This window comes from Empidonax traillii, unplaced genomic scaffold (genome assembly GCF_003031625.1).
Source record: "Empidonax traillii isolate 1590-97213 ecotype Southwest subspecies unplaced genomic scaffold, ASM303162v1 scaffold1318:size131291, whole genome shotgun sequence".
Classification (NCBI taxonomy): Eukaryota; Metazoa; Chordata; class Aves; order Passeriformes; family Tyrannidae; genus Empidonax; species Empidonax traillii.
Window position 1 is genome coordinate 37,123 of NW_020956511.1, and position 23,165 is coordinate 60,287.

General features: G+C 42.2%; 1 protein-coding gene across 4 annotated transcripts in view; it reads left to right on the plus strand.

The window, feature by feature from the left end:
• Positions 1–23,165, plus strand: part of CAMK2D (calcium/calmodulin dependent protein kinase II delta) — a 114,869-nt gene that overhangs the window by 30,251 nt on the left and 61,453 nt on the right. For all 4 annotated transcript variants that reach the window (XM_027906542.1, XM_027906543.1, XM_027906545.1 and 1 more), the window contains exon 2: positions 13,632–13,691. In XM_027906542.1, the coding sequence (XP_027762343.1) occupies positions 13,632–13,691 (60 nt within the window). The remainder of the gene's footprint in view (positions 1–13,631; positions 13,692–23,165) is intronic.

A 23,165-nucleotide genomic window follows, 5' to 3' on the forward strand; every position in this document is an offset into this window, starting at 1 on the left:
GTAATGACTACAGTGCTGGCCCCGTGCCAGGGAAGGGTGCGAGTTTCTGGCTGTGCCTACTGAGGTGCTTGTTAGCTCTTTTCTGACTAAGAGCTCCTCTAAACTCTTAATTGAAAACACAATCTATCTTTTGAGAAGTGTTAAGTTCAGGAACGTGCAGAGGTAACGGTGCCAGTGATATCTGCAGTGGTAATGAAGATTTTGGGGCTGTGCTGTCTCTCCAGACCGAGGTCGGTGCTATGCAAGGGTGTGCTCGCCCTGCACAGCAGAGGTTTTGTTTGCAGTGTTGAGGTGTGGGAGCTGGGTGGGCGAGGGCTGGAGGCGACTGTGTCCATACAGGATGCATAATAACCTTGCCCACAGCTGAGCAGGAACACAGGTTATGATTCAGGCTGGAAGAATGCGAAAGTGAGGCAATTCCGAGTCATGTTTTCCATGGCACCGGCACTGAGTTCTGCCGCGCCAACGTAAGGGAGTTTGTCACACTCCTCATGCACAAGTCAAAGTTGCCCGAGGAGCAAAAGGGGGGCACATTGCAGAGGCAAATCTGGTCGGTTGCATTTGTGATACTAGTGCGTGTTCTGTTCCCTAGGTGCAACAGTAAGTGCCAGAAACCATCCTCTATCTACCCCTGCTCCGGGGAATTAAAGGTATTTGTGCTGGCAGCCTCATCCTGGTTGTCTTGCCGGCCAGGATCTGTCCTGATGGACATTTCCTTCATGTGTGCTTACCTGAGCAGTCACAAAATGGTACCATGTGCAAAGGTGTGGAGTGGCTACAGTTATTTTGGGTATCTCAGAGCAGGAAGTTCATGGCAGATTAGTCAGGGTGTTGCTAATAAAATAACAATTACCTAAGCAGCAAACTTCTTTGCATTCTTAACGTGGGAAATGTCTACTCAGTTGCACAAGTGGAATGTTGATGTACCAGGAACGTGTGTGCTCTTACTAGTTCCTGTGGTGGCATGAAACAGGTAATTCTCTCTTGAGATGGGTATTGCAGAGCTTGATTTCACATCGGTCCAGACTTGGAAGCCCTCTCTGGAGAATGCCTACAACCGTTCTCTCAAGGACTGAGGATTGGCATCTTCACATGGAGCGCTTGTGTGTGAAAACACTGAAGCCACATGTCCATGACAGTGAGCTGCTGTGGGATATCCCTGGGGGATTGCTTCACCCCAGGGCTCACGGAACTGTTGAATGGCTGAGGCTGCAAGGTACCTCTAGAGGTTGCTCAAGCAGGGTCACCCACAGCAGGCTGCCCAGGACCATGTCCAGCTGGCTTTTGAACAGCTCCAAGGACGGAGACTTCATAACCTCCCTCCCTGGGAAACCTGGGCCAGTCTGTCACCCTCACCCTAAACTGATGAGCTGCACTGGGAAGAAGCTGAGATTGGCTTTATGTGTTATCGGTCCTTTCTGCGCCAGTTCTGGATGTTTTAGAAGAAGAGAAAGTTCTGTGGTCCTTTTCTGTACTGAACTAAGAAGTCCTTTCATCTCCCAGGCTTTCCAATACACATACTGGCTGTGAGCTCTTGGAATTAGCTGAAAGGACTGTGGGCAAATACAGTATATGAGTAATGAATTTCTGTTTTAGAAACTTGCTATAACAGTGGTACTATTTCCCCAGTGCTTTGCCAGAGATTTAATTAGAAGTGGCAGTTTTAATTAAATGACACAACTGGAGGCTGGGTTATTTCTCTCCTCTGGTTCCTTCTCAGTTTCAGCAGAGAGGTGTTTTTTCTGCAGTGTATATTGTAAGTAGAATATTCAGCTGTGCCATGGAAACCACATGAAATGTGGCTGTTTAATAATAGTGGTGCATAACATTCATAATTTAAAGTATCTCCACTAAATAACTTTTTCAGTTATCCAGCAGATTCTAGGAAAGCAATGACAACACCAGAGGCTGAAACTTAAAGGAACAGGAACTGAACAAACACTTTGTTATTGTTGTTGTTGGAAATAACCTCTCTTTAGTTGACAGGTTTTCTGTTGAGCAAATTGAAATTCTGCCCTTTGATTGTGAATTACATGTAATTCTTGTGGTTTAGTTGTGGTTTGGGCTGCTTTTGGGGGGGATAGGTTGTCTCAAGTGTTTGCTGGTTTTTGCCAGTGCCATGTGCTGTGATTTTTCAAAGCCGTATTTGCATCAGGAAGTGGGATTTGGCAGTAGAACACCTCTAACATACCCTCTCTAATTGAGTAATAAAATTCCTGACTTAAGTGACTACATGGATATTTAGAACAAATTATGTTGTTGTAAATATATTCTTATACATTTATTTTCTCTAAATCATCAGGCTAATCAAATTCAATCATTCCCCAATTAATATTGATTACTTACTTGCTTTCTTTTGTAACGTCAGTAGGATGCTGTGCAATGATTACCTTTGAAAATGTTCCAATTTTACTCTTTAAGACAGTTAATATCAATGATACTCCAGTTTTTTCCTTTTAGATAGCTCATGTTAACCACAGTGCCAGAGTTTGGAGTCTCTGGAATATTAGAATATCTTTCCTGGGTTTTTATTTACAGAAACAGGGGATAAACATTCATTATCTAGATGGGCTATTGACTGGGTTTGTTATATCCCTGAGAGTGTGTGGTTTTAAAAGATTGATCATATCTTTACCTCTCTAAGTGGTGGCAGGGAGGAACCTGACTACCAGTTATCAAGACTGGAAAAAGATCACTGCTCTGAACCACTGATACAATCAGAAAGCAGGCAGCAATGAGAGTAATATGGGTTTATTAATGGAAAAATCCTTGCAGCCACCTACAAATAACTTTGATCTGACATAGAGCCAAGAAAAAGGCGAAAAAAAAAAGATTTAATGCACTGACCCAGGAAAAACTCAACCTTTATAATAACTAATGTAATTCTGTGAAACCTGAAGCAGAATATAGATGTGTAAAATTTGGGGTACTGACTGACTGTACTAATATAAAGACTGGAACTAATCCTCATTCCTATGGCAATATTCTAATAATCTAATATTACAGTTTATGACATCTGCATCAGAAAATTAGACTGTCTGCATAGAGTTTCAATCAGGCAAAGCAAGCGACTGATTGTTTTCAGTGGTATCAGTATTTACTTTCTTACAAAAACTTCCACACACAGACTATACCCATTTCTTGGATTACCTCATAATATATCTTATAATTGAAGTAGTGTATAATTAATGTCTTCAGCATAAATCTCTTCCACTAAGATGCCATGATTCTTAACCCAAAGTGCTGATCCTGCATGACCACCTAAACTGAGCTTATCCCCACAGCAGAAATGCCCACTGCTCACCACTTATCAACACAGCTATCCAAAGTGTAGAAATTCTGACAACAGGATGTACTAGGATACAGCTGCACCTTTTTTCTTATATCAAACTGACCAAAAAGATTTTCTTTTGCTCAATCTTCACAAAAAAAGCGCTTCCTTTAGAAAGAAACCCCGTGGAGCATTAAAATCTCTCTTCCCTTCACGATTTTTGGTTTCTATTAGAATTTAAAACTCTTGTTGCAGAATGTAACCTCTGGGCACCTAAACCCTTACCAGAATAAGCTCTTCTGTCTTAACAAGAGAGATCAAGAGACTGTTTCCTGAGACAAGAGGTGTTTAAGGTCTTTGAACCAAGCGTCAGGGAGCTTTGAGCCTGCTAAGGAGATGAAAGCCTTCCCTAAAAACTTAAGCTCTGTTCCACATAATTTCTAGGTAGCTCAGGGACCAGGGAGAACCACCTAACCACATAACCTTGGAGGAGTTTCTGGGGTGTGCAAGGAGCACCCATTCAGCTGCTGAATGGGGATTTTTTCATGGGCACAACCTGAGCCCATGAACTAACAACTAACAGTCCGTGTCAGATCTGACCCTTCTTCCCTGCGCCCAGGACACTTGTAAGATTAAGGGTTTAGAACTGAGAACAGCTTGGCAGGTCTGTGCATGTTCCACTGAGGAACAAAACCTTTTCTTTGTGCTCCTTTATCACAGGAGTGCCAGGATTTTTTAACTGATGTGAGGAGGGTTTGCACACAAATGGGCTGGCAGCTCCCTGCTGACTTAGGCAGGGCATCGCTGTTCACACACGTTCCACACCACACAAGGACACAGCTCTGGAGGTCTCCCACCCCAGACCACAACCACACCTAGAGCTGCAGACCAGCAGGACAGGACCCCTCCAGCTTTGCATTGGTGCCCTGAATTCTTATTTTTTATTAAATCATCCAAAAGAACGGATCTGCCCGAAGCAGTTCTGGGGCCAGTCCCCAGGCTACACTGACATCATTAAAGCCGTGCATGTGCCCAGACAAAGGCACCAATTCCATGCACTGTCTGTGCATGGAACAGTAGGCAGAGATGCTTCCTGACAGGAGGACAGATTGTCCAAACCAACTTAGCCCTCTCACTTCTAAGGGATAAAAAGGACCTGCTGGAACCAGTCTATGGATGATGTTGCTACAATGCAGTGGCACTGACAAAGTTAATGGAAGTCTCCCTTGAGAAAAAAAATGTGTTGCTTGTAGTAAAAATATGGAAAACTGAAATGTTAAGACTAAGATAAACCCTTCCGTGGGTGCAGATTCTAGGCCAAAAAAACCACAGAGCTGCAAAATTTGCTGTGGGGTGGGGAGGGGGGGAAAGAAAAGGCATCAAAGAAAGTTTAAATTTCAGTAGCATCAAAATGTCAGATGTGAAGCCTGGGTGACTGAAACTGCAGCCACGTTCTTTCTGTATATCTTTATATATATATATATATAACCCTGGCAGTTATGCAAACCAATCTTTGTAGCTCAGAGAAGGAGATACACAGGTTAACAGAGCAAAAAGCCTCCCCCATCGCCACCCTGATTTTGTCAACTTCGCTGACAACTGCACAGAGCACACTGAAGTGTCCTGGGTCTCGTGGAATGTAAATATTTGTGGTCTAAGGGTATGCTGTGTATAGGAACAGTGCTGCAACAGAGACTTGCTTTAAGTCCAGGAATGTGGTTTGTACACAATCTAACTGCACCAAATGTATTCTCTAAGCTCTCTCTGAGGAAGCATTAAGGCTCTGGAAACAGTCCAGTTCTCTGTCTCAGACCTGACCATTTCTGTAAGTTGGAGTTGTTATTGGGTGTCCTGGTTTCAACTGGGATAATTTTCCTCCTAGTGGCTGGTAGAGTGCTGTGTTCTGGATTTAGGATCAGAATTTTAGCTGCTGGCAAGAAGTGTTTACACTAATCAGCTTCTCTCACCACCCCACCAGTGAGAATACTAGGGGGCATGTGAAGCTGGGAGGGGGACACAGCCAGGACAGCTGACCTGGGCTAGCCCAGAGGACATTCCATACCACATGGTGTCATGCTCAGCATAAATATATAAAGTAAAAAAAGGTATAGTTTGATTCCAGCAGAGCTTTGGACACTGTCTTCTGTAACATCCTCAGACAGAACAAGGGGCTACAGGCACAGGGACTCAGGAAGTTCCATCTGAATACAAGGAAAAATTTCTTTACTGTGATGGAGACTGAGCTCCAGCACAGGCGGCCCAGAGAGGCTGTGGCTTTTCCTTCTCTGGAAACACTCAACCCCTGCCTGGACACGATCCTGTGCAAGCTGCTCCAGGTGAACCTGCTTTATCAGGGAGTTGGACTAGGTGACCTCCAGAGGTCCCTTCCAACCCCAACCATTCTTGGGGACAAACTTGGGGCTAAGCTGGCTGGGGGCTGCTGCTCAGGAACTGGGTGGGCACTGGGCACTGAGCAGTTGCATCATGCATCACTTGTTTTGTATATTTTAATTCTTTCCTCATCAACCTTGTTATTGTTTTTTCCCCTCCTTTTCTGTCTTATTTAAGTATCTTAAACACAACCCACGAATTTTAATTTTATTTCTTCCTATTCTCTCCCCCGTCCTCCTGCAGGCTGTGGGAGGAGTGAATGAGTGAGGCTGTGTGGTGCTAAACCACGACAGTGGGGACCAACAGTATTACTAAGCCCTTCTTGAGCTGGTTCTTATGCAAGACAATTTATAGACCTTTAGCGATTTGTAACCCATTCATTTTCAGCTTGTAGGATAAAACAAGAACCACATTTATTCATATAACAGCACATCACACAGCCCTCTGAATTTTCCGTCACTGAGTTCATGCTACAGCAATGCTCCCAGATAAACCTCACTTACCCCTCCACTATTCTTAAAGAAGGCAAATGCTAAGGAATTCAGGCCTTTTTCAAAATGAATGTTCCAGCATTCACTACCTGCTCCTGGGGAGACATTTGAAAGCAGTCCTTACTTATTCCTCTCTTGCAGGTATTTATAGCTCAGAAAGTGGGACATTCTTATAATAAACAATTACAGACACTGCGAGTACTCATCTGACCCACCCCACCTAATGTTTCCTGAGCAGAACCACGCCAGGTGTTCATTGTTATCAAGACATCTTTTCCTTGGATACCCGGCTCCATAATGGGTAGGAACATGCAACAACAATAGCAGAGCCGGTTCTTTTATTAGGCCACTGGTCAAAAGCATCAACAGAGCAGAAATCAGGGCACCGAGGATGCCTCCAGTTATTTCTGTGTTCGCATACACACTTCTCTTCAACCAGCCTTCTGAATATCAAGGAAAAGCAAAATATATTAATTCAGGATGCTTTGTAAAATAATGAATAAAAACCACACCTGTAGAGCCTCAAATTCTGCCCCAGGGCACTGGGAAAACAAAAGGCACGTTTGTGCTCAGCTGCAAAGGCCTGACAATAGCAGTTCTCAGCTGGCTGATGTTCCTGCAGGGCTTTTTTCCACTTCCCACCCGCTTTCTGTGTTAATATTTTACCATGCCCAGCGTGCGAGAAATTGATAAATGGACGCAAGGACTTCATTCCTACCTACAAAGCATACATTAGAGACAGACATGGTGAAGTGTCTTCAGGCTACTTTATCAAGACCCTTTAGCCCTGATTTCTATGACACCTGTGGCCCAAAGGTGCAGGGTATTGCTGCGTTTCTTCTGTTTCTGGCAGCGCTGCTGAAACCGAGGAGTCCATGACTTCAGTGAGGTGACAAAAGGAGTAAAGACATCGTGTGATGTTATGAGCAAAGCACTGAGCCCAAATGATTTCACTTTTTTCCCTGATTTGTGCTTAATGATGTCCGCAATGAACAGAGAGAAGAGACCAACAGAATGGTAAGAATGGACACTGGATTTTACTCAAACGGTGCTGAGTTTGAGCTAATACATCTGTTTTTTTCACCTTTTTATACTCCAATTTGCTGTGGATTGAAACAGCCAGCTGGCAATTCAGTCTCTTCACCCTCCTGACTTAGAGAAGCGGGAAAAGTATGACTTGAAGTCTGAAACTGCTGCACTGCCCCAGCACACTACAGTGGCACAGGTGAAGTCAACTTTAAACAGCAGTCCCTAGAGAACAAAGAATAGTTATTCTTTATATGCATTTTGCTTATTTCTAAGTTAAACGGCCTCATCAGGTTAGAGGAGATATATCTCCATTAAAAAAAAAATAATTTATATACACATTAATTGATATACATATATGCATTAATTGATGTTTCCTATATAAAATATATGTACAATTATATGCAGTAGTTTTATATCTCTTCTATATTTTAGATACTAAACAAACAGCACATCTGCTGAAACCGAGTGATGTGCTGTGAAACTCTGCAGTGCCAGTGTAAACAGAAAGGGGCCAAGAGCCAGAAGTGCGAGTTTGATCACCTGGTCACCTCCATCTGTTTGCCAACCAACCTGCACCTGACACTTAACTCTGTGTACCCTGTGTTCCATCTTCTCTTTTAATCTGATCTCGTGTCCAGTGCTGGGCCTGGTTCCACCTCCCTGACAGATCCTGATGCAAGTGTGACATCTGCCTCAGCTGCCCCTCGCTGCCCCTTTCTGTCTCCACACCAGTGTATCATCCCTTGTGACTCAGACTTGCTGATTCTCGCAGCAGATGGTCAGCCAAATCTTCTTCAGCCATTCCCCTTCCACCCCTGAGACTGCTTTAGCACAACACGCTGCAGCCCAAGGGCAGCTCCCATTTCCCACATTTTTGAGGAATACAGAACAACTGGAGTTGCAGGGTGCTCACCGCCTTTGTGCATCATACACGTTGACAGCTGTGGAGAATGAGATTAAAGAGGGAGGTGTGAAGAAAACCCTAAATGCATCCAAATGACCCTCTGAAACTGGGACTGAAAGCATTTGCAATTACAAAATGCTGCTGAATCAGCACTTGAGGCCCGTGAAGCATCTGTCTGAAAGCCTTCCTACCCATCCCCTTGTGCACTGACAAGTCAGTCAGCCAAACACTAAATCCTCGCATCCTTCTCCCACATATTTTCACGAACACCAACACTGACAAGGCATCTTATACAGCTGGTCCTGAATGAATAGCTCCAAACCATAATTAGGGAAAATATTGTTTCTGTTTCTTAACTCATTTCCTGCCAAAAGTCACAGTAACTTTGCAGTTTGCTTGGGTGCTCATTAGGGCTGAGTCAGTGCCAATTCTTCTTACTTTCAGCTCCTAAGATCTTTTTTCCAGATCAGAAAAATGCATCATCTATGAAATGCCTGGAATCTGAGGCACTGACTCAGCACTAAGGAGCACTAAAGCATCTCAAAGACTCTGCTGGAGAGGGATGGGCTGCAGGACATCCTGGAGTGCCTTGGTGAATTCCAGTCCTACAGACCCCATCCTAACCCCATTAAATCCATGAAAAGCATTAGAAATTCTCAACAGACCTGTGTTTGGCAACTCAAATTTTAGAGGCATCTTCAAGTACCTTGGGTTCTGAAAGAATGCTGTGGGACACTCATGAGAAATACTCATCACTCTTGCAAATGTTAGAACAGCATTGTCTCATGGGTAAAGAAAAAAAAAGCCCCTCAGATTACTATAAAGCCCCAAGTCCCTGTGAGCTACAGCAATACTCAAACTACAGTAGCAAATGATCTTCTGAACTTGAAATAAATCGTGACCTGCTGACTGATGCCAGCTAATTTTAATATAAGTGAGTAATTACTACATATAAGACTGGTACCAAGTCATGACCTAGGACAGCCACTTGGCTGGAATACACATGAGTAAGAAACTGATTCTGAAGCTGCTGCAAAGAGCAGACTCTGAACTCTGACTTTCAGTTCTTCGCTTTGGCAATGCTTGTTTTTAGAAAGCTTATCAGTGCTCACCATCTTTTGCCTCGATGTCATTTCTAGAACAAGATGTTGCATTCATTGTTTGGGAGGGAGAAACTTCTTTATGTTTTTAAACAGCAGATGACCAGAGAGGATGTTCAGTTCACTGGCAGCTTGGGATGAGAGAGTATTCCATATTTAATAGAAAGGGAAATTCCATTGTACAGAAAAGGTCAACAGCTTTTATTTCCAATATTTCCTGTAGTCACTGCTACTTTAAAACTAAACATCACACATGACTTATCCTACCAGAGAGTAAGAGCTTCTTTTATGCAAATCCACTTGAAATCACTGACATTTATCTTAATAAAAGCTCATGGACTTTAACCCCCTAGGAGGAAACAACTGTAGAACTGGAATCAAGTCCAAATAGAACAAAAAACAATGGTTTGGCAACTACCATGATGACTCAGAGGAAATTTAAGCAGCACATCAAAGCCAAAGCTTTTCATAACAAAGAGAAATGCTAAGAATACATAAGCACATGCCCACAGGAATATTTCTTCACAAATACCAGTAGGCTGGACTAGTGTTATAGGACTAAAGATACTACTGCATTAATAAAAATACCCTAACGGCTAAAGCTCAGCCTTTACAAAATAAAAGGTCATAAGTAAAGTAGGTATTTAATTCTACTTGCCCTATAAAAAGCCAAACCAGTAAAAAGAATAAACTCAGAAAGGAGTTCCACATTAAGTTGTAATTTGATTGTCTTCCGTCCATTGCCTTGTTTTAAAACAAAGAAGTGGATTATGACTAACCCACTGTATTATTTTGTTTCTGCTCTGCCAAATTTCTAAGTCTTTGCTCAAAATAACAGCAAATCTCCTCCTCAAATACCATGTGCATGAATAGCTTTTAACCATCTGAGGCTTTCTATTCCAGCCGTCTTTGATACCAGGATGCTGATGCTGTGTGGAGGCCATTGTTCACAAATGGAGACTCGCTTTCATAAAATAATCTAGAATTTCTAAAGCTTTCCTTCTTCTGCATTTGCTTTGCTGCTTCTTGAGCTTTTTACTTGTATTTTTCATTTAATGACAGTTTCTTATGTAGTCAGTGTAGGAGGCCTCTTTGTAACTGAGTCTAGGTAATTAAAAGAGCAAAGGAAGCAAGTATATAAATGTGTGTGTGTGTGTTCCCTTTTCATTGTGTGTGTGGCTTTAAAGCTTGGCTTCCTCTTCCTCATAATCATTTCTCCCATTTCTGGGTAAACTGGCAGGTAAATACAATTTTAGCCATCAATTATATGCTGTCAAAATTGAGAGGACTTAACTTTTTGATTTCAATAAGTGACCTATTACTGGTTTTATTTTTTCTAGAGCTTTTCCTCTGATACTGCTGTAACATAAACATGTTGTGGCAGATGCTACCACAGACTCCCTCAGGATTTGTGGGGGGTTGCTGCCTGCTAGGTAGTTTCTCTGGCTGTTCTCTCCACGGCAGGACACCTCCTTCCCAAGGAACTGGGTCAAGCAGCACACCTTACACTTCAGCTGTTTGGGAGCTGAGTGCTCCAAGTATTTCAGTTCAACCTGCCCTTTGACATTCACCTTTAGCTCACCAGTAACTGAGACCTGGCAGAAACCAGGGGAACAGAAATAGATATTTATGTCCAGCAGTTGCATGGGCTTGTAAATAAGCTGAGCGGAGAGAGGAGGGAACACAGCACTCCCTGAAACTCGTAGAAGAAAAGTGCAGGTTTTAAAGGAGAGGAGGGTACCCCACAAAATTAAATTTATATTTGGTTCCCCTCCAAAAACTCGCATAGTAAAGACTTACTCAGAAAGTTTCTGAGTAACAGTTTCCTCTGACAATGCCAAGGAATATTTTAATTCTTTGGAAGTGCAGCTGTTATCTTCTGGATGGTGATGTCCTCGGGGAGTATCTGATGCTCTTTGTGCTGCCTCATGGCACAGTGTGTGTGCTGGGAGGGACCTCCAGTCACTGGCATTTCCTTCACAGCAGGTGTAATAGCAATCACTGAATGAGTTAAACGCAAACAGCTCATTCTTCTAATTCACATGGCACCTGAGACCCACCTGTTGGCACTTGTCGATATACTAGTTCAGTTTGGAGGGAAAATCTGGGACTATTGCAATGCAGGCAACAGTGGTAATGATGATGTAACCTTTATATGCTGCAGCACACCCAGCAGCATTTCTGAGTAAGATGTTTTTGTGGTGACTTGCAAAAAGATGAGGCATTTTAATCAATGCAATTCTTGTTCTTATATCATGCAGTCCCAGTTTAGCTTCTCCCCACACCTGGAAGTGGTCAGCCCTGGTGTTTGTTACTTGAGCCCACTGTCATGTGTGTAAGTGAGAGCTGATTATTCATGTCAAGTGGTGTGCTATTAGCCTGTGGTAGAACATGCTCATCAGTTATCCTGTAGTTTTATGGCACAGCCTGGAGCACCTCCACAGGCACAGCCACCTCCGGCTGGGTGTTGTAGCCACATGACATGTGGGGCATGTCCTTGCTTTGACACGGAAGCTGAAAGTGTGAGTAACCATTGTGTTCACTGGCTGCTTGTAATTGGGAGCTCTTACAGCGTGGAGCTTTGTCTCTGAGAAAACATATTCATTCATGAAGGAAATATATTTTTTTTCAGAGAAATATAGTAGCTGTAGCATCAGAGTTAGCATTGTGAAGTTCCACAGGCAAGAATTTCTGTAGCTGAATAAATGAAGTATGCTGTTCTGTTACAGTGAGTGTCATTGCAGCATGCAGCACTTCAGTCAGTATTTCAGTACCTGAACATGTGCAGATACCCTTTATTTTTTTAAGCAGTTGCTGCCAAAATGTGATGTCACAGTGACGTCAGTGGGAGCCAAGAGCTGCCAGAATCTTGCAGGTTTAGACTTGTGGTTTTCAGTTAAATGAGAGAGCTCCATCTAGTTTATGCTCCATCAGCTGAGAGTTTATTTCACCTAGTAAATTGTGAAGCAACAGTTACTTATCTGGTTTTTTCACCTTGTTTAATTTACTGTCTGTCCCTGGGAGGAGGAGGAACAGTTGTCTCATGTTGGCTGTGGTTTGTATGTGTTTGTACTCCACATCACCTCACCCAGGTGGTGCCTTCCTGCTCTGGGGGTTCAGGGGGCTCTCTGGTGGGGTGAGATGACCCTTAAAGCCCCTTTGAACTCAAACCATTCCGCAGTTAACCAACCAAGGAAAATGTTTAGGGGGTGTGAGAAGTCAATCCTATCCAGTATCAGTTCAGAAGCTGTGGTATAGCAAAGCAGTTTCAAGTGTTTATACTCAAAGTTGGAGATGAAGTTCCCTATTATATCAGTGTTATTCCTGAAGAGTCAGCACAGGATGTTTTTAGCACTTCATAGAAGACTCTGGGACACCTTCCAGGTTTTTGGCTCTGCTGGCTGATCCTGTAAGTATAGATGGAGGTGGTACAGAACTGCCTTTCAAAGCTGAGCTGGTAGTGCCCTGGAGATACAGCTCTGATGCCAAATGACCAATAGTCCCTGGATTGGTTTTTTCTCCCGAGACACTGATCCCATTTTCATGTTTCTCCTAAGCCCAGCCTAGCTCAGTTTGCTTTCAGATCATCTCCTGTGTGCTGAGTGTAATGTGGCAAGGGCTCAACCCACGGCTGGGTTACAGCCAGAGCTGATTGACATTAAGGGGCCGTAACTGGATATGTCTGTGCTTGTGTTTCAAACTTGCTGCAACTCAATTTCTCAACATAAAACCTCAGTGCAAGAGTTTGAGTTCCTAAAAGAACTTTCACCTTAATTGTGCAGATTTTTAATTTTTTTTAAATTTATTTTTACTGTCTGATTTTTTTTTATTTTTTATTAAGATGAATGAGTTAAGCTGACAGATTTTCTCATGTAATTGGTATAGATTCTGAGGCCTCACAGGATATGATGGTTCAGCTGGCAAGTAGTGACTAGCTCAAGAACTATCCCAGTTCTTAAAAGAGTATAAAAATAATCTGAACTTTTAGCATATGCAGAATTGATTCCATTTGTTCCTGTTGTTAGAGTTGACTGCAAATATTGGGAAGTACAAATGACAAAAAAATTGAAGTCTTCCTTCTTGTTTTTTCCTCCAGATTTAAAGTTTTGTTTTATAGACTTAAAATGCTAAGTGTTTTAAAGATGGTGTTTGCTTTCTCTATTTTATTTTAAATCTGTTGTTATAAATCTTTTAAACCCAAATATCTAAAACTTACATATCTAACTGTCTGGGTACTTTGCAGTAAGAACTGAGTTTTTTCATTTTCTTTAACATGTTTTGCTAAATTATCAACCCTTTAGAGTTGTCATCCACGTAAACTTTTTCTAAACTTGTTTGTTCCATATCACATGATGCTTTTTTTTTTTTTGCTTCTCTAAAGCAAACACACTGAACTATGTTAATCTTCACACTAAAAGCAATTGTTTTGCTTTCCTTTGTTGCAGATCACCAGAAACTGGAAAGAGAAGCCAGAATCTGTCGCCTCTTGAAGCATCCCAATATTGGTAGGAACTTTTCATTGCTTCATACGGTGTATATACAGTTTAGAAAATTGAGGGGAAATGCAAAATAATGAGTACAAGAGAAGTCCAGAGCAAATATCTCCAGGCAGGACTATTCCTTCATAATCTGCTGCTGGCCGTGAGTTCTGCTGTGGGATGCAATATCCTGATGGATCACCGAAAGCAGCGTGCACTGTTCCATCTTTAAGCTTTTGCTCTCTATGCCAAGTGTTTGGGGTTTTTTTGTGCAGGGTGTAGGAGGAGTTATTTCTGCCCGTGACTTTTGGAGACCTGCAGAAGAATTTCAGCTAACGGGGTATGTTGCAGAATGTGGATAGAATTGTTCTTACTGAGATGCTTATTTTATACTATATCTTGTACTTGAGATTCTGTTCTTCTGCAGGAAAGACAGGTGGATGCAGAAAGCTCTGCTCCTTTTGTTTCCACAGTTTCCATGTGTTTTCTACTCATGTAAAGCAAAGATGTTATTTGGGAGGGTGGGGCGTCTTTCTCCTTCCTTTAGAAACAGTATAAACAGGTGAGTCCCTTGTTCTTTAAGGAACTGTAGCTGGGTTTTTCAGTTTTCCAGACACTGAATTAGATGCCAAGGGTATCACTCACAAGAATATTTGCTGTACCTGAGGCTTCTGCAGAAGGGTGGGAATTTCCTGTCCATTTTGTTCCTCTGTCCCCATGTATGTTCTTAAAAGTTGTCCCCAGAAAAATTAGCAATCTCACTGAATGTTTTAATCAAACACATGTGCTTGGCACTCCAAAAGCACTTGGCAATCTGCTTGATCTTCCTTCCGGTTAGTTCTCCTCCTTTTCATTTTTAATTTGGAATTATTAGGGACATTTTTAGATTAATATAATTGTTTCATGCCTGGGATAAAATCAGCTCCTTCCTTTTAGTAATAAACATGAATTGAAAACAAATGTCCCACTGTTCAAAACTGAAATGTCAAGTCTCTGAAACAGCTCCCTTAAGCTTAGAACTTTCACACAGAAATTTGTTTAAGGAGGAAGAGTAGTGATATCTCTGAGTTTTTTATCCCTACTGAAATTTTTGCTTTGTAAAGTGGGGAAAGGCCGGGGCATGTACAACTCCTTGTGGGGAGAAGCTGAAGTTGTGGTCACACATCTGGTGCTATCAGGCTCCAAAGTCATTCACTTTGCTGAAACTGGAGTATATTTGTGAGCTTGAACGAGCCAGGGAAGATGAATAAAACCCAATAATAAACAGATGCAATAGAAGGGTTGAAGAGCACAGAGCTGAGCTGAAACAAAAGTCTAAACTGGAGCCATGTGATCACGTGTCTGCAGCTTGTTGAGTAGCTCGGACCAGTGTGGGATGTGGTCCAGATGCTGTGTTCCACATGGAATATTTATATTTGTGAGGGTGTGACTTGGAGTGCCAACAGGCACTGGCAGCTTTGGTGACAGGCAGGTAGGGCTGGAAGTCAGCACTAATTCTGTGCATCACCACCTGCACCGAGGGGCACAACTCAAAGCATCACAGACACAGTGTTCTGCCCCTGTTCCAGAAAAGTTGCCGTGTTCTGGATCTGCCTGACAGAAGATTTTTCATGGCCCAGAATTAATATCCCAGGGTTTGGCAGCAGGCGTTGTATTCTGTCATCATGTGCAGTTTGTGCTGTCAGCTGTTCTGCCAGCTCGGCCCGTGTGTCTGAAAGAAACTTGTCAACAATAAATTTAATTTAGAAAATAAATAAAAAATATAAATAATGTGATTTTTAATGTGATTTCTAGAGGAAAGCAGAGATCTAGTGTAATTGATTGGGCAGTTTCTCAAAAGCTGATATCCCTGCCTTTCTGCATTTTCCTCCAGTGTAGCTTTTTTTTAGTTCCTTGTCTTTTTGAATTACACATTCACTGCAGGACACAGACTTCTGAAATTGCAATTCACTAATCTTTTCTCTTATCTTTCAACCTTATCCTTCCTTATTCTCCCTAGTTAGCTTGATTAAATCTCCCTTCAAAAAGTCTCTTCCTGGGAAGGTGTCATTTCCCGGTTAACTTTATTTCTAAAATAAAACATATATAATAATAGCATTGTATGGTCTCCTCTGTTAATTATCTTCCAAGTCTTGGACTGTAGCAGATACTCCAGGGTGTAAACCCCTTGTTAGTTACCTTTTTCATACTCTGCCTCCAGTCAGAGTGAAGCAGCACAGCTGTGGTGACTCACTATTTTGATTTTAGCCTGTGAGTAAACATATTGTACTCTTCATGTGAGCAAGACTTTTTGCTTCAGAGAAACAGTTGAAAAAAATTTCTAAGTAGTGGAGACATTTTCCAATTATCTTTCCAGAGAAAACAGGGAATTACCAAAAACTTTTACAGATCACTGGTTTTGTGTTTCGAAGTTAGGTCTCCAATTAGTACCTAACTAAAAAAGTCTTTAGTTTTTTAGTTATTTCATCAGGATAAGAAAGATTTCAGGACTGAACTTCTCAACAATGGACATACCTATTTTCAACCTCCCAACAATGGCATTTTTATATCCATTTCATATCTTATTGGCTGGTGGTTTTATTTAATGAGTGCCATTATGCAGTTAGGAAGTCTCAGGAGGACATTTTAAAAAGCCTTTCCACAGTACTCTGCAGTCAGAGGTACTAAACTTCAGAAGTTCCTCTGCTACTGGCAGAGGAGTCTTAAAATTGGATAGGAGTGTTTTCATTTCTTTTAAATGCAGAATTTGAGCAAATGGTTTGGAAAAGCTTATGGGGAAAATAGGAGACTAAATCAGATTTCTTTCTTTCAAAAGGATAAAACTCTGAAATTTAGAAAGTAAGGAGATACCCATGGTAATATTTTCGCTTCAGTTCCTGATTTGAATCTCCCCAAGGAATCACTGTAAACAAAACATCTGTGAGGAAACAAACATATTTCCTGCAGACTTTCTGGAAGTATTTATGGCACCAGATTATTATTTCAGGGATCAACAGATCTACCAAATGTTCACAAGTAGGATATTTAAATAGGTATGGAGGGAGATTAATTCTTAGTAGGCTTTTCTGCTGAAGGAGTGATTCTGAAGTAGAGTAAGATACCTTGGAGCAGTTGCCCTTGCTTCTTGTGCAAGTAGAGCTCCAATATATCACTGAAAGCTGAACTCTGGCCAGACTCTGTTTTGTACATAACTAATTCAGTTAGTTTTTCAGCATCTCTTTATTTTATTAATTCTTTTCATAAATCCTTGATTTCTGCTCTATCCAGCTGTGTAGTCGCAATGCCTAACGAATGGTGTAGGAAAAATAAGGAAAGTGGATTAGAAATTTTTGTTACTTCTGTTCTCCTTTTTTCAAATCCCCATTTCCCACTTCAGTAATACATATATAAAAGTTTAAAACCCACAGAATTTCCTCTGCTTTCCACCTGCAACTATTCCTTACCAATGCTCATTGCTCACGTTGTGATTTCTGCCTCTTCTCACCTCAGTTCTTTGTATCATTGTGGTGGAAAGCGAGCCCTGCTGAATTTCGTGCAGGAATTAAAGTGAGGCAAAATCCATGAACTGAACTTCCAGGCCTTGGGGAGAAACTTGGTGGGGGTTCAGAACCCTTCCTTTCCAGTCAGTCTTTGGCAATACTGGTCTTTTCTCCTCTTCCAGCATTTCTTGAGTAATCTGGCTTCTGTTCCACTGTGGTAGGAAATTTCTGGCAAACCCAGCCTGTGTTCCTGTGGTAACAGAGCTCCTGGGCTGCAGTGCTTTGTCTGATTCTCAGCACTTCTGTGTTTCTCAGGTTCTTACCACGAGGACGTGGCAGGAACATCACTGTGTCCAGGGTTCCTTTTCTGCAATAGGTTTTAAAATGAAAGATGCAGATGTAGGTTAAGCCTTGCTGTTTGGAGAACATCGGGCTTTTCCTGTCTAAGACTGCACATCGGGTTACATTAAAAGCTTCCTTCCTTTGCTGAACAAATACCCAGAAAGGATTTGTCATCTTGTGTAACTATTCTTTTTCCAGCAGTTATGTGTACTAATGCTTCCAATTTAGAAATTTGGAAAGAAAATTGCTAAGGAAAGTAATCTTCACCAAGATAACATGGCATCTCTTCACCAAGAATTCCAGTGTCATTTTCCTGTTTTCTGTTCTTTATCTTCTTTTGGTAAACTTTGGTTTCTTACTCATCTTTTAACAGCCTTGTTCATCTTTCAACAGTCTGATTTCTAGTCTTGCGATCCACGTATTTTTGGTGGTGTAGCATCGTTGTGCCACCTTATTATTGCTTTTGGTATTGATTTACAGCCTACTTTGTCAAGTTTGGTTTATGAGATCCCAAATGATGATAAAATCTGCATTAGCCTGATGATGCAGTCCCTGACCTGGTCTGATTCAAATGTGGTGTCACTGGGGTGTTTTTCCCAAGCTGAATTTGTACATGACCTGCCTGTTGCCCCCTCCTTGGGGATGTGTAAGATATGTCAGGCAGGATCTATTAGTCAACTACTTCAGGCTCAAGGCTGACTCTGATGAACCTTCATCCCTCCCCGAAAGGCGAGAGCAGATTTTACTGACATGTGGCAGCCCTTCAGGTGATAAATGAAGTCCTTTTGGCAGCAGGACAGGTTGTCCCTGGATGGCTCTGTAAGTCAGGGTACTTAGAGGTAAGTAGGGCTGCCAAGCAGAGACGGTGCCGTGTCAGCCCGAATAGGTCTGAGCCTGTTCCTGCAGATCTGCCTGTCCAGCCCTGGTCTCACCTCCCCACAGCAGCACAGCCCACAAGCACAGAGCTTGTTCCATTCCTCACCCAGGGGACAATAAGAAACTGCACATTGCCTTGTCCTCTTTGGACAGAGGGTAATTAAAGACACGTGTGGGGGTGTGTCCTTTGTGTTCCATATTCACCAAGTATGTGCATGGACTTCATGAAGTCACAGCAATCTGAAGAGAAGCACTACTAATATACAAAAATAGGGATGTGGCAAACCCTTTCTGAATTTCATTCAGCTTACAGTGGCACAGTTGTGAGTAGCTCAGCTGGCATTAGTAAAGTGTCTCGATAAACCAAAGAGAGTGAAAATCAGGCCTGTTCAGGTTTGGTGGATGTCATTCTTTAGCACATGTTTTATTTCTGGGCTTACTTTCAGGTTTCACTCTTTACGTCAAAAATGTATAGTTATTTCCTGATGCAGTGAAAATCAAACACGGCCCTCAGGGATGTATTAACTATAGCCATGCAAATAAATAAATAAATGTAGCTCTTCATATAAATATGAAGCTTTTGTTTTCATGGGACTGATGCATTAGAGGCTCTCACTTCCTTTAATTATTTTTATTGCTTAGATGAGCTCATCATTTCAACAATTTTAAATCTCATCCACTCTGTTGAATTAATTAAATTTGCTATTTCTGTGATGATCAAGGTGAACCATAGTCCTTGAGCGAATTAAATAAACCACCAAGAAACCAAGTAAACCAGTGATATAACATGATTTCATACTTAATGTAAAAGGAAATTTAATGAGTATTATAAAATAACACCTTCAGTGTTTAAGCTCAGCTGTGGCTGCAGAAAGTAGCTGACTAGTGAAGTGCAACAACAGAAAACAGAAGGTGGTTTTGCAGTTGCTATTTGTGAAATTAAATGTACTGTAACAGGACTGAACCAGGCAAGAACACACAAGGAACAAACATCGTGGGGTTTGTTGCAGCTGGTTTTTCTGCAGGGTCTCTAATTCTCAGCAGTTTTGTCATTACTGTGCATTTCGCTCCCTTTAGCTGGTGAAGCTGTGAATACGTGGTTGACGTTCAAGAGGAAAAGGCTGAAAGTTTTAACTTCTGATGTTGTAAGAACTTGTGGGGAAGGGCTTTCTGTAGAGCTGCTGGCTGCCCTAAAAGTGAGTGGAATATCAAAAAAAAAAAAAAAAACAACCAATAGTTCAAAGACTGTAAGTTATTCAGTGCTAATCAATGTGTCAGTAATTTTCAACATGTAACATGTGAAGCAGATAATGTGGCCTGAGTGCACCAGCAAAGAAGGGTGGAGGCAGCTTCACTGGGTGTCACAGCTTTTGTCTCTGTTTCCCTTGCAGCAGAATCCTTTCACTCTGGTGAGAGTGGCACTGCTTCTTTAGGTTTTACTCTTCTGGGTTAGTGTGGAGCATAAAAATGGCTTTGACTGTAGACAATGCCACTGCTCTTTGCCATGCTGCGTTAATTCCCTTTCCTTTTAACGGAGCACGAGGTTATTCGAGCTCAAGTGATGCACTGCTGGTTGTAATATCCCTGATAACTGTGGCAGCACCCAGAATAGACCGAGGAAATGAGGTTTCGCGAAGATTTGCCACAAATTCTCTCGTTTTCTTTCCTCGCAAAGTATATGCCTAATTTGCACCAAAATAGGTAATGATAAAGCGTAAATCAAGTGTGAACCAGACCTTGAAGCATTTTCCACGCTGGCTTAGAGCTGGTTTTGTACATGTCCTTAAATGCATGAAAATTCTTTTCACAGCGTGCCCGGGGTTCTTCTAAACATCTTCTCTTTCCATCGAGTCTGCTCTGCTTTTGCAGCCACTCATTTTAAATGTAAAATAGAGTAATCCACAAAAACAGGGAAGTGGGATTTAAACACCTCTCTTGAGGAACCTGCTGCAGTGGGGGAGCACTCGGGTGGCTGCCACACTTCCCATCTGTATTTTCATCTCTTTTTTTTTTTTTTTGCCTTCTGTATGTGCTTTCTGGAAGGAAGAGTTTCATAATTGCATCGCTGACTTCAAGTAAATAAGCTGAATTGAAATGAATTACTCTCTCTTTGCACACACAGGCTGGATCTTTGAGAACTTACTTTTTTGTTGTTGTTGTTTGAAAGCTTTGTTTATTATGAATCTGCAACCACGTGTTATGCATGGGGATAGACATCATGACTCCCAGCTAAACCACAAATATGTAATTTTCCTCTGGACCCTTTCCTCCAAAAACAGAGATCTCTACTACTTCAGCTAAACTAAGCTTTTTCTTTCAGTAAAGCCAGCACAGACAATTTAGAGCATTTTTAGGGGATGTTGTAAGTTCTGCTCCCTTTGCTTTTACAATGCTGCTGATGGTCTAATAGGTGGATTCTGCTCTCGTTCTTGGATTAATACCCAAATACTGTGAACCTTTCCTTGAGCTGGGGGTAAAAAAAACCCAAACTGAAAAAGGGTTGCAGAGTATTCAGCAGCCTGGATGGCTGTCACTGTTTGGATGGCGTTAGTGCAGCTCCTGCATGGGTGGTAAAACTGCTGTGAGGTTCTTTCCAGGATAACCCAGCTCCAGCCTTGGCATTTCTGCCTCTGGGCTGAATTCTGTGGGACACTTTTGTCTCGACCTGTTTCCTTTTCCAAGAAAAAGTCGGGAGTTACCACTCGGGCAGCATTTGTTGCTCATGCAGCCTAAATCTGCCCCTTTGGAGTGTTTGGCATCCCAAGGCAGGGAGGGTGAGCTGTCAGCTGGTGCATGCCTGCTTCTGGAAAAGGTCCCTCCAAGGAGGAAGTGTTTGGCTGTCTGTGCCACCCTTACCCCTCCTCATTTCTTTGTGGCAGGCACAAAAGGATAAATTCAGAGATGGGGGAAAAGTGAGAGGGAAGGAGGAGGGTGGCACAAGTGGAGAGGAGGAGGAAGCGAGTGAGGGAATGGGGCAGTGCTGAGGATGTGAGCTGGGAGCAGCAAGAGGCAAAAGGAAAGGCTCCTGACTTTGGCCCATGGATCATGTTTTGATTTAGGTGATCATAAATTAGGAGTGGAGCTTTGGGAGCTCACTGTGGAATGTCTTAGCTCCTTTTCCAAAGGGGATAGAAAGCCAGAAAGCTCATTAGGAGAGGGAATTCGTGGGGCTACTCAACATCTGCCCAGACATCTTGATTTACTTACATATCCTGTCCCCTGTGAAAAATCATGGGATCATGTGGGTTGGAAGGGATCTCTGTAAGTTATCCAGTCCCAACCCTCTGCTCAAGCCATGCCCAGTAAAATTAGATTACTGAGGGCTCATCGAGCTGAATTTGGAGGCTCTCCAGGGAAGGAGATTGCACAGCCCCTCTAGGTGCTACTGCAGTGTTTAACCACATTCCTGTCCGCAAAAATAAATAAATAAATAAATAAATAGACAAAAGTGTCTTTATGCCTAGCTGGGATTTTTGCATACTCCAGCATGTGTCTGTGGGCTCTTATCTTGCCATTGCACCCTGGAGAACACTGTTTGATTCTCCAAAGTCTTTCCTGCTGATCAGCAAACAAGGTACTGGAAGGAAAAGTGGCTATTCCCAAAAAGAGCTGCATTCCTGTTGGGATGTTTTTGTTCTTTTCCTAAAATTACATCTGCTTTCATGTTTAAGTACTGTGGCATAAAACTCTTAGGAATGCAGTTTTCCTTTGGTTGCAGAAGCAATGCATTTGGAAGTGCATTTTATATGCTGACCTTGTGTTTATCATGTGACACAGAGAAATCCCTTTCCCTCTTGCCTTTTGCATTCCCTGTGCATCTTCTGCATCCTTCTAGCAAGTGTTTCAGGAGTCCTTTAGGATTCTCCTTGCTCCTTGAAACCTTTGCCTTTAAAAAGTCACAGAGTCACTTTTCATCCTGGTTTTGCTGCTGGGATTATCTGTCGAAGCCATGGCATTCCAAAGGATGCAAGCTGGACTGCTTGGCTTTCCACATGCTGCACCCTGGCACACAGTGAATGCTCTGACCCTGCAAATACCACCAACCTCCATCCCTGGCAGTGGATAAATAGCTCCTAATTGCTCAGTTCAGGCTGTTTTTTTTTTTCAGATCTAGGCATTGAGGACTTTCCTACTCCTACAAAACTGATGATCCAGGCTTTTTTATTTTTTTTTTTTTTTCAGTTGAGAGGGGTTTAATGATACCTCTCTCCTCCCAGTCACCTTCCAAATTTGGAAGTTCTTTTTTTAGTGCCTTCACCAGAGTGATAGTATTCTCATGGACTGCCCATGGGAATGTGCTTCTAATTTTAGTTTGTCCTCTGCATGTCTGTCTCCTTTAAATACATGCAGCTTCTCATTCCAACCACACTGGGCCAAGCATGACACCCTGCTCCTGATACTTGTACCTTGAGGATGTTCTGGTATTGTATTGGAATCAAACCCACAGCTTCTGCCCTTGTGCTGCTCATGTATCAGCAACTGTACCATCCGAACAGTGCTTTTTCATTCATTTTTATGTCATGCCTTTATTTGTCAGGTGACCTTGAGAGTTATTTAATTGTTCTGCATCAATTTATGCTTGGTCTGACGGTGGTGGTGTTATTGCTGGGCTTGTGTGGAATGTGACTGTGCAGCCTTGCCGGGAAGGACTTGGTTGATGGTCTAAAACCATAATTGCTGCTGAGTGGCTTGCAGCTATCTGCTCTAGGAGATATATTTTGGGAGTTCCTGGATGTGCTAAATGAGAGGAATATTTAGAAAGAGATTTCAACAGCACTGGCAGTCTGGTTTTGTGAATACAGAC